Raw genomic sequence first — 12233 nt, 5'->3', positions numbered from 1 at the left:
GATCAAGCCATTCGTAGTTCATATAGGTACTTCAAGCATTCACAATAATTATATATGAAAGTAATATGCCTAATCAATTTAAAAGTGTCGATAGAACTCTCAAAAATATGTACGATAAAAAGGAAAAGATCCACTCACCTGGAGTCCACGCTATGATTCTCTAGCGCACGCATCGAGGCGTCCTGAATGGTTGGTCCCTGTGACCAATTATCAAATCACATCTCAGAACTCTTATCCGTAGAATATGTAATTCACATAAAACACAACCTCAACGACATTCTAAAATAGTTTGAGACCCATTGACCACGAGTCAACCGTCGATCTTTGATCGACGGTAGGGTTTACAACCCTGTATAATTTGACCCGGAAGATCCGCATATCAGATTTCCAATCCGCAACTCCCAACGATCCACAATATGTTTCTACAATAACATATTAAAATTTCATTACGATCCAACGGTTGGATCTCCGCCAATTGCCTAAAACTAGTGGCCGTGAACATTTATTTTACTAACTTACAAATCCAATTCAGGAAGATCCGTAAGTCGGATTCCCGATCCGTAAATTCCTATGATCTTTAAATATTACGTATTATAATATATCCAATTTTGGTGACGATCCAACGGTCGGATCATCGACTCACATTTTTATCAACTAACGTATCATAACGAATTTAGGTTCCAACGATCAACCTACGTCATTCAAATGAAAAAACTGAATTCAAAACATTCGACATAGCCTAAAAATAGCATTGGCGGCTCACTGGCCACGTGCCGCCGCACGCGCCGCCGCGGGTGGTGTCGGCCGCCCCGACTCGCCGGAAAATTCAACTATTTCCAAAAATTCTCAAACTTCACAGAAATGAAGATCTCAGTGAGTGGAGCAACTTTCATACCTGCCACGAAGTCCAAAAGTGAACGGAAGATGGTCAATTTTGCCCACGAAGCCGGCGGGTGCCTAAAACTTTCCGACATCGATTCGTCGTCTACGGTGGTCCAACGGGGTCAAGGTTGGTTGGGTTTTGCTCCTGGGATGATGGGCTACAAAGCCCAAGTGGTGGCATCGGCCATTGCTTTTCTGATTTGCCGGAAAATCGAGAAGGGTGGCCGGAGCACCATTGATTTTCGTCAACTTTCGTGTCCTCAAACCTCCACATCCCATGGTTAATCAAGGTGGTTCTTGGGTGGTGGCATCGAAAAACTCCACCGGAGTTGGCCGGAATCGGCCTTGGAAAATGGGAACCCGCGGTGGGTGCGGGTGGACGAAAACCCACTTCCTTTTTTTTTTTTTTTTTCAATTCTGATTGGGCTTTTCCCCACAAGGGGGGATTCAATTTAAATAAACGCTAAACCTCGAATAACCAATTTCGAACGTCCGTAACTATACTGTTATAATCCGGACTCGCAAACAGCTTTCGCCTATACGTTCGTACCAATAAGTACTACGAGGATATGCTAAAAGTATAAGTCCCACATCTCTCGAGTCGATGGTCAACGGAAGTCAAGTCCTTGCCTCTAGGGCAATTTTGTAAATTCACGCTTTTAAAATAAAATAAAAACGTAAAATTTAGAACGGATTGTCACATTTTCAAAAGTGGAGTTGACAGCGGAGAAAGCAAAGTGGTTTTAAGATGGCAAAAATCCCATCCTTTTCGTCGCTTTGTTTTTTATTTTTTATTTTTTATTTTTAGTCAGTTAACAGCGTTTAATATAGAGTCAATGGAAAACAGGTGTCAAACTGTGAAACAGGCCACAGAGAGGCCGCATCAGGTATTTCTCCCTCGTCACCGCCGGAGCCCTTGGGTCTCACTGATAAAAAAAAAAAAAAAAAAGGAAAATGTTATTTCTCTCTCCTCTCTCCTCTTCCTCACCCTCTCTCGCCATTATCTGTAAAAAATTTGGTCCCATCTCTCAAACCATGAAAAGGTCATGGACTCATGGCTCCGAATTTACAAAAACTCCATTAAAAATGTATCAAGCAAACCCAATAGCTCATAGAGCACAAAATATACAAATTATGCACGATTCTAGAACATCTAATTTACATTCACAAATTTCCGTTGAAATTTTTTTAGAGAAAAATAAGATACAGGGAGAAATCCACAAGAAAAAACTAGTAAGTTCGGAAAAGAGAGACAAAATCAACTTGTGGGTCTACTCCAGACTTTTTCCAGTTCCGAAATTCAGATCTTGAGTTGTTTCTTCCGTTTGCAGATTCAAATCCTCGGTTTCCCCAGTTTATTTCGATGGATATTTTCCAATTGACAGCCATGGTTACCTTCATAGTGTGAGAGAAGAGAACCGAAAATTTTGGGAACTGCAAATTGACAACCATGCTTCTGGTTTCATCGGGAAGGTGAAAAGGTACGGTAAAGGAGAGCAGGTTAACGGTGTTAATTTTTGTGCTGAATAAACACGTGTCAACTAAAGAAAAGGGGGACATAAACGAGACATCAACACCTGCTTTTCTTGCCTTTTACTTTGTTGAACGCGGTTTCATCTTAAAGCTGCTTTTCTTCCATCTTTTCCGACACTTCAATCGTAACCGTCCAGTGATCAGATCGTGTGGCCACGAACATCGTGGTTTTCCACTGGAAACGCCTGTGGTTTTCTTCAAAACCGGGGGCGGATGCTTCCCGGAAAGAGCCAAAGATTGGGAGCGGAAAGCTTCCTGGAAAGAACCAAAAAGTGTCCCTGTAGTGCCGTAAACAGTATATAGCACTCTATATATACTATGTTGCAGTACAAAAAAAACCACAGCCATTTTTTTTCGCTTGATTGGCACCACTCTAGTGCCATAAACAGTAATACAACACCATGACATCCGGTGAACCCTCCTCAAAACTCTTGCCTTACGACGTGTTCTTGAGTTTTAGAGGCGAAGATACACGCAATGGCTTCACGAGCCACCTCCACGAGGCATTACAAGGCGGGGGCTTCAATGCCTTTATTGATGAGGACGATCTGAAAAGAGGGGGAGAAATAAAACCCGAACTGTTGCGGGCAATCGAAGAGTCCAGAATCTCGGTCATTGTCTTCTCAAAGAGTTACGCGGAATCAAGATGGTGTCTTGACGAGCTGGTGAAGATCATGAAATGTAGAGAAAGGCAGGGGCAACAGGTCTTGCCAATATTCTATCATGTCGATCCTTCACATGTGAGGAAGCAGGAAGGTTGTCTAGCCCGAGCATTTCAGAAGCACGAAGATGGCATCCTTGAAGAAAAAGATGACAAAGAACGTGAAGCTAAGAAAGAAGGGGTAAAGCAGTGGAGAGAGGCTCTTACTCAAGCTGCAAATTTGTCTGGCCACCATCTTAATAACGGGTAACCATTTTGATTGGAGTTGGACGTCTTTCAATACTCGACTAGTTTAATAGTAATGCTGCTATAAATGTTCGGCTTTTTCCACATTTTGAAACATGTTAATGAATGATTGTTATGCAAATAGCACACAGGAAAAATAGCTTCGCTGAAACATCAAGATTTGCAAGATAAAATATGAGTAAAAGTAGGGACATCTTCTATTTAAGACATATTTTACGTAGGCTTGATTAGATTTAAAGAAAATTAACGAGGGTTTAGAAACTTTGAGGTTTAAAATGAAAAGTAAAATAAATAGTATCAGGTTTGGGTTTTTATAAGTTGCGGCGCTCTGTTTTAATAGATGATCAATGGTTTGTCATTAAGAATATTTATCCAGTTATCCTTTTTTAATATTTTTTTAGTAGAAAATATCTTGAGCACTTAAATTAAAATATAATCTTATCTTCAAGATAACAAAAATAGTGGATGTGTATTTTTTTTTTTCTTTCAAATTATCATGTATACATTTTATTGAGAGAATTATTTCTATACATTACTAGGATGCTTATCATTAGTTTTCATACGTTAATTTTATTCATATTATGAATTGGTACGTTTTTTTTTTTTTTTTGGGTACATTTATTTTTGTACGTATGGTTGATTTGTACTTTTAATTTTAGTGTTCGGTAAGCTTAATTTTAGGTATGTTTAATTTTAGCTTTTGGTACGTTTTTTTATTTTTATTTTTTTTTGTACATCATTGATTTATAACTTAATTAATTTCATAATAATTTTGGTACAAAGAAGGCTAGATTTAGGAGCTTTGGATATTGTTTTTGAATCCTAGAAAGGGCAGTTTAAAAAATGTGGCTCAGTTGTAGAAAGTAGATTAATAAAAGTCGAAGGCAAGGCATGTTTGGTCTAACAAATTTAAATGTCAAGCACCTAAATCAAAATTCCCTTTTCACAAATCATATGATGTGGTTTTTTATTTTAGTGACATTTCACATGATTTGTAAATTTGACTTAAAAAATAATGTTAATAAAAAGAAATCTTTGGGTTATATACATTACTCCAAGTCCACGCATCGAAAACTTAAGGTTATTTGGTTCAAGTGGTTCAAATAATGTTGGGCATCTCTGTCCTATATATTGCAAGTTGATTTTAGATTGAAAAATCTATGTATCAAATTGATATACGCTAGTTTAGCGACTTGTATACGTATATAATTGCATCAATGAGAAACATCATATATAATTGTTTAAGGCCCAAACAAGCAATTAAAGGCCCAATCGGAATGGAGCAACAAATTCATATACAAATTATAACATTTTTTTTTTCTCTTTTATTTTTTGTGAGATTAAGTTCATTCTTTTTCTCTTAATGTAGATAATATTTTTTATTCAAAAAATGAATTTGTGTTTTTTCTCTCTATTGACCATATATGGCGTGAATGAATCCTGAAAAATAAGTTATGGAATGAGGACCACAAGGTGTTTCTCAACTAAAATTATTTTTATTTTGTCAAATCAATTAAAATTATTTGAAGAATCTCTCAATGGAAAAGGACTGGTGTGTGTGTGTGTGTGTGTGTATTCCATTTAGTTGATTCTTTATATTGACTGTTGAGTGAAGGTGATAGCTTCTAGTAATCCTTCATTGAATTAATGCTTACTAATTGAGTTATCAGGCCTGAAGCAAAGGATATCAAGACAATTGTTGGGAATATTCGGGAATTGCTTCCAGGCACAGATGAATTTCAGGTGGCCAAGTACCCCGTTGGAATTGACTCTCGTGTTCAACCAATTATCAGCTATCTTCTTAGTGGTGGATTAAATGATGTTAAAATGGTTGGAATTTGGGGGATGGGTGGATTGGGCAAAACAACTGCTGCTGACGCCATTTATAACAAAATTCATCATCGCTTCGAGTTTAAATGTCACCTTGGCGATGTTAGCGACTTTGAACATCGATATGGTTTGGTTTGTTTGCAAAAACAACTTGTTTCTCACATTTTGAAACAAACCACCATATTCCAGATAAATAGTGTCAGTGAAGGGATCAGTGTAATAAAACGACATCTTCGACGTCGAAAGGTACTTATTGTTATTGATAATGTAGATAAAGTGGAGCAACTAGGTGCAATAGCTGGAGATCGTGAGTGGTTTGGTCCAGGAAGTATAATTATCATAACAACAAGAGATGAGCATTTACTAAATCAAGTGAGAGTGAATATGAGATATCCAGCTAAGAAAATGAATGAAGAGGAAGCTCTTGAGCTTTTCAGTTGGCATTCATTTGAAAATAATTGCCCTAAAGATGAATGTCTTGAATTGTCAAGGAAGGTAGTTTCTTACTGTGGAGGTTTGCCGTTAGCACTCAAAGTTTTAGGCTCCTCTCTTTTTGGTAGACCCATAACAGAGTGGCAAAGCTATTTGGAGAAATTAAAAAGAATACCTGAAGGAGAAATTATAAAAAAACTCAAAATAAGCTTTGATGGGTTAGATGATAATCAAAAAACTATATTCCTTGATATATTTTGTTGCTTTCTTGGAATGAGGAAGGATCATGTCACAAAAATATTAGATGAATGTGGCTTATGTGCAACAAGCGATATCAGTGTTCTCCGTGAACGGTGTCTTATAACTTTTGAAGGGGGCGAACTAGAGATGCATGATTTGATTCAAGAAATGGGCAAGACAATCATTTCTGAAAAATCTCCTACGCAACCTGGAAGATGGAGTAGATCGTGGAACCTTGAAGCCATAACAGACGTGTTGACAAATAAATCTGTAAGTAGTTTCTCAATAAAGTTTAATATTAATGCTCACTAAATCATATACTAGTGCAACTGCTTGCATTTTATAATAAGAAATTTTAACGAAAAAATTTCGGTACTGTTCACTTTAACGAAAATCACATTTTTACACTAAAAAGTCAATCCTGGTACTATTCATTTTATCCTTTATTTTGTCATTATGGTTAAAACTCGAAGTTTTCATACCCTTTGTGTTAGTTTTCCCTTTATAATATTATGTTGAAATATATTTATAAGTACAATAAACCTTCACGTGGAAATAGAAGCAATTAAATCGATTTCCAACCGATTATATGACAATTGTTTGTAAGTAAATCATTTTTCAGACGCAAATTACCCTTTTATTATTCATCATATGTCCCTTTGTTTACCTAACAGGGAACTGAAGAAATTGAAGCACTTTCTCTACATTTGCCAAGCTCTGAAAAAAAGGCTAGTTTCCGTACAAAAGCATTTGTCAATATGAAAAAACTGAGATTCCTACGGCTCAGCTATGTAGAGCTCGCTGGAAGCTTCAAACATTTTCCGAAAGAGTTGAGATGGTTGTGCTGGCATGGATTCCCTTTCAAGTACATGCCGGAGCACCTTCTTAATCAGCCAAAACTTGTTGCTCTTGACCTGTCGTTCAGCAACCTCAGAAAAGGCTGGAAGAATTCCAAGGTACAATCACCCCTAGCGGGTTATAATTAATTCCCACTCTGATTTTATTTTTTAAGCCATATTCTTCTTGGATTTTGAATAATATTTTCTTTTGGGTTTGTGCAGCCGCTTGAAAATTTGAAAATCCTTGATCTTTCTCATTCCGATAAGTTAAAAAAGTCACCAGACTTTTCAAGGCTCCCAAATCTCGGAGAATTGGATTTTTCACGCTGTCGTAGTTTGTCCAAGATTCACCCATCCATCGGTCAACTTAAAAAACTCAAGAGGGTAAATTTTGAATTCTGCAATAAGCTTAGGTATCTTCCAGCGGAATTCTGTAAGTTGAAATCTGTTCAGACTCTTGATGTGTTACATTGTGAAGCATTAAGAGAACTGCCTGAGGGTTTATGGGAGATGGGATCATTGAGAAAACTTTGTACATATGGTACAGCCATAAAACAATTCCCCAACGACTTTGGGCGTCTAATTTCTTTACAAGTGTTGACAGTTGGAGGCGCTAGTTGTCGTAACCTACCTAGCCTCAGTGGTATTTCAAATCTCGTATACTTGCTAGTTATGAATTGCAAAAATCTTCGTGCAATCCCCGATTTACCAACAAATTTGGAATTCTTATATGTTAGTAGATGCCCTGCATTGGAAACAATGCCAGACTTTTCGCAAATGTCAAACATGAGAACTCTGTGGCTAGATGATTTGCCCAAAGTCACAGAGGTTCCAGGTTTAGGCTTGGGTAAATCATTAACCTCCATGGCGGAGCTTAAGATGAAAGGGTGCACCAATCTCACAGCTGAGTTTAGGAGCAACATCCTACAGGTCTCTCTCTATCTCTGTCTCCTTCTACTCTTGTCTTTCTTTATCAATCACACGCACAAACACAACCGCACATGTACAAGTATTTGACACTATATTACATTGTATGTATATTATAGGGATGGACTTCTTGCGAAGCTGGTGGTATTTTATTGGATACGATTTATGGTATTCCGGAGTGGTTAGACTTTGTCGCCGATGGCAATAAAGTCAGTTTTGATGTTCCTCAATGTGATGGTCGTAATTTTAAAGGGTTGACACTCTGCTGGGTTTCTTGGCAATTAAAAACTAAAAATATTGCCCTTACTGTTGTAAATTGTACCAAGCATACTACTTCGAGGGTCTCTAGGCGTTTTTGGCTACACAATGAAGGTCATTTTTACCAGTTACAATTATCGAACGATCAACTCAAGCTCAATTTGCAAGGCGGGGACAAGATCGTTATTCTTATAGAGGGTTTTGAAGTGGAGAAAACAGGGGTAAATCTAGTATGGGACAAACCTTTGAAGGAAAACAAGAGTTGTGATGGGGATGATTATTACTTTGAATACGAATCTGAAGCAGTTCCGGATTGGTTGTATGGTGAGTCAAGTCCGGGACCAAGCCATGGCGCATCTGATAATCATCCCACTAATCAAATGACGGCTACTATAGATGAACCCAAACGGAAAAGGCAAAAGGTTTGAAGAGAGAGCATTACCTGATCGGTTGCGTAGTCGCTATTCCTGCATTATACTCTCCCGCAGACCATGTCAGCTATCTTTCTCGTTTTCCCAGCTCCATTATTCGGACATTTGATTTGATCGCATCCAACGGATTATTTGTTCCTCATTTTACTGACAATTCATTTACGATATTGACTGGTTGTTCAGTTGTTAATTGTTGTATGCTTTACAAATATCCATATTCTCTTGTGGAACCAAATTATTAGCATCATAATTTGACTTTTTCGGTCCTAGATCAAAATTTTAGATTGAAATGTGCAGTTACGGACCATGGATGCAAGCATATAGAAATCGGGACTATACTCTCACTTGGAACCCCTTTCTAGCAACTCCTCTGCTTTGTCTAACAGTCTGGTACGGCCAAGAAGGCCGATCAGGCAACCAGTGTTCTAACCTCGCTCAATCTCATATATCTTTCTACTGGAGTTGAAGAACTCACATCCCTCATCTGCCAACCCTCTCTAAACGCAGTCAGTTAAGACAACAATGAAGGAGAACAACTCGATTCCCTTGCTTGTCTTGCCATTCCTTGCAACCCCATAAATGATTGAAGCCCAAAAAATTTGTCTATGCTCCAACATTTTGCATACATTTCTATAACCGCAGTATTAACAGCTGCATCAATTTTTAATTATGTTATATTCGATATACCCGTGACTCCATTCCCCTTGCTCTAATGCTCCCAACGGAGCACAGCCTGTGAGGAGAGCAACCGCTGTAAATTTATCCCCTTTAACTCTTTTAGTTTGCATCTCTTGGAATAGAGCCACTGCCTCGTTAAAACAGTTGTATTGTATAACCATTACAAATTCTCCGGCCTTTAATCAAATAACCACGTTTTACATACATATTCAACCACCACATTTCCAGTTCTAGTAGTGAATCCAAGTTCACTTCTAACATATTCATGAATTTCTTTACCAAGCTCCAAAGTTTTCGATGCTGTTCAAGCTGAAAATGGTGGTTATAACCGTAGCTTCATCGGGCTTCTTGTTGCTCTCACATGACATCCTCCGAAACATATCCAAAGCTAGCCTCCTCAAACCTCCTGCACCTAACATACCTCGAAATCGTAACGTTCCAAGTTCCAACAAAGCCTGTTTCTCTCGGGTATTTCATCAAACACCTGCTTGAAACTCTCAACCATGCCCAATTACGCATTCATGTCAATGAGCGAGTTACACACATACCATCAAACCCAATTCCAGTTTTTACCACAAACACACGAACCTTTTCACCTTCCTAAACCTATCCCAAGCATCCAATGGCTTTAAAACAAGTGGGTAGGTAAAATTATAAGGGCACAATCCCTCATCTCTCAGCCACCGGAAGAGCTCAACGGCGCTTCTGAAACTACTCCTTTTGGCAAACGCCTTGATCATTACATCGTAAACAAACAAGCACGGATCTTTGATGAAACGAAAGACTTTCTCGGTGTAATCAAAGTTTCCGAGAGATGGGTCGGTGCAGAAAATCATGAGCTTGTTGACGGCGGCTCTGTCTTGGTTGCAAGAGGTTGAGAAGGAGATTGGTTTACAAGGTAGTTCATTCGAACCTATGTTCATACGCACATCCTCACCACTAGGAGGTTGAGAAATTGACTTCGTGAACTTCTTAAGGTAAAAATCATATGCATTCATTCAGGAAATCATGTTTATGTGACCGAGTTTTGTTTTTTGTTATTGGTACATTGATATTTTTATATTAGGGGAATGAGGAGTTCGATTAAGTCACATAATGAGCAACTTAATTTGGTATTAAATTTGTCATCTACGAGATTCAAACCTAAGACCTCTCACTTTCAAGTGGAGAGGAATATCACTGAACTATAGTACTGAGTTGCTATGTGATTGAGTTTTAGTTGGGCTGTGAGATCAAATCTGTATAGTTTTTATCGAAAAGCACATTTGAGTTATTCAAGGAAAAGTTAAACAAATTTACAAATTATCTTTCATTGTTGTCCTATTTTTTTAGGCTTTAATTTCCCTTTAAATAACTAGGAGGGTGAATTCAATTCAGATTTTAAGAGATTTTAATAGATTTATAAATATATGGATTTTGATGGAGAGTTAGCCACTTTCGAGGTGTTTTCTTGCCAAACCATGGCGAGTTATTCGTCGAGAAATGTATCATTCTCTTCGTCTCGTCAAGAAGTATGATTTTCGTTTTCGAATCACTTGATTTCGTTGAGTATTGAAGAAGTTATAAACGTTTAAAATTTACCCAGTTTCCGGCGAATTTTCCAATTTTCCCGCGGATCAGTCACACTTCAGGCTATTTTTCGATAATCTCCGACAACCATTGAGCTTCCAAATAGGTATAATCTTGGTCTACACTTTCCTATCTTCATTTTGATATATTGTGGATCGAATTTGGTTAAGAATTGATTGAGCTACGAAGCTTTGAAAATTGCCCAAAGAGTTTTTAACGGGAAGACCAAAATCATGAATGGTGGACAATCTCGGAGATCATTTATATTTATTTTTAATCTCAGTGACCATTTCTATTAATTATGCAAATCTCAAAGACCATTTTGGCTATTTAACCATGAAATTATTATAAATCTGCAGGGATTTTCAACAAATCAAAGCAGACATTAAATATATCTTACTCAATTGAAAAAGTCTTCAAAACGCTCCCTCCTTCAAGAACAAAATCTTAACGCAGTAGAAATTTCAATGCTATTTCTCCACTCCACCAGTCTCTCTGCTCTGTAACGCCTTAAAAATTTCCCTCCTAAAGAAACAAATAAGAATAAAACTATCTCCATCAGTCAATTATGGACACATTAAATAATAATATTTAACATGTACGTCTTGAGCTAAAATCATCTTACAAAATTAATCTTAAAGAACATTACAAAATTAATCTTAAGGGGCAGCCGAAAAATAAATGGTTACGATGATATAGTACGACTCTTCATCCTTTAAGATTAATTTTATAAAAAAACAATTAAATGAGTAATAATTTAATCATTGATTAGTGTTGTTAAATCTTATTGTTTAGCTGAATAATATAATATTTAAAAGATGACCTCGAAAATATAGAATTTAGATCATGCATATAACATTACAGGATGACAAACGAACTAAAAACATAAAACCAAAAAGTTCAAATGAAAAGGTTACTAAGGAAATCTAGCTATTAATTGTTTCTACCCTAATATTGAAAAGCAAAGATTAGCCTTTTCTTTCATGTGAATAAAGCATCTATCACTTTCAGAGTTTCCAATCAATACCCACCCAACACATTGCCAATTATCTCGATCCTAACACATGAATGAACTCTGCATGTTGTCACGAAGCAAACACAATTTGCACCAACGTGGTTTGCTGAATTGTCATTTGCGATCCCATCGTGGCTGGATGACAAAGCACCACCTGTCTTGGACAATGGTTCTTGCACAACCTTCATGCAGCAGTCACACTCCCCACGCAAATGCCTTGTGCATAAACGAGTTTAACATGCACCTTATTCTCGTCCCTATATACATATATATATATATATATATATATATATATATATATATATATGAACTTACCTTCACAATCCAAGTTATCATCATTTGGACTCAGTCTAACTCTTTCTTTTTTCACTTTCTTGATAAAAAACCAAAAATGTGTCCCGTTTTAAATATTAGTATTGTCTCGTGGTGCAAGAAGCATGAAGATGTAGATGGTAGAGTCACTGCCAAATTCAAGGATCTTTCGTCGGTAACATGCTCAGAAGGAGATGGGGACGATGGCGATGACGATGATGACGACTATGATTTTGCTCCGGCTGCATAATTATAGAGAGACTAGTACTACTTGTTATTAACTTAATTTGCATAGGTAGAGTTAGCTCAAGTTTTGTAATAAAGATTATTATATTCTATGGTCAGTGGTCACATATATAATAATATAGTAAACCTAATTA

General features: G+C 37.2%; 1 protein-coding gene across 1 annotated transcript; it reads left to right on the top strand.

Moving 5' to 3' along the window:
- The first annotated feature begins 2642 nt into the window (after nucleotides 1–2642).
- On the top strand, nucleotides 2643–8556 carry LOC137722391 (disease resistance protein RUN1). Its single transcript, XM_088692092.1, has 5 exons — nucleotides 2643–3322; nucleotides 4993–6094; nucleotides 6499–6780; nucleotides 6886–7593; nucleotides 7710–8556. The coding sequence occupies exons 1-5, from the start codon at nucleotides 2817–2819 to the stop codon at nucleotides 8274–8276; spliced, it is 3165 nt and encodes a 1054-aa protein (XP_088548218.1). The 5' UTR covers nucleotides 2643–2816; the 3' UTR covers nucleotides 8277–8556.
- Nucleotides 8557–12233: the final 3677 nt, after the last annotated feature.

This window comes from Pyrus communis, chromosome 4 (assembly GCF_041283825.1).
Source record: "Pyrus communis isolate YQ-2024b chromosome 4, ASM4128382v1, whole genome shotgun sequence".
NCBI classification, from domain to species: domain Eukaryota; kingdom Viridiplantae; phylum Streptophyta; class Magnoliopsida; order Rosales; family Rosaceae; genus Pyrus; species Pyrus communis.
The sequence above is the reverse complement of the archived record's forward strand: the minus strand, read 5'-3'. Positions and strand labels throughout refer to the sequence as shown.

Excerpts from the sequence above, each read along its gene's own strand:
- LOC137722391 (XM_088692092.1), top strand. The coding sequence starts at position 2,817 with ATGACATCCGGTGAACCCTCCTCAAAACTCTTGCCTTACGACGTGTTC. Across the intron at positions 6,781-6,885 it reads AAGGCTGGAAGAATTCCAAG|CCGCTTGAAAATTTGAAAAT; the intron begins GTACAATCACCC and ends GGGTTTGTGCAG. Across the intron at positions 7,594-7,709 it reads TTAGGAGCAACATCCTACAG|GGATGGACTTCTTGCGAAGC; the intron begins GTCTCTCTCTAT and ends TGTATATTATAG.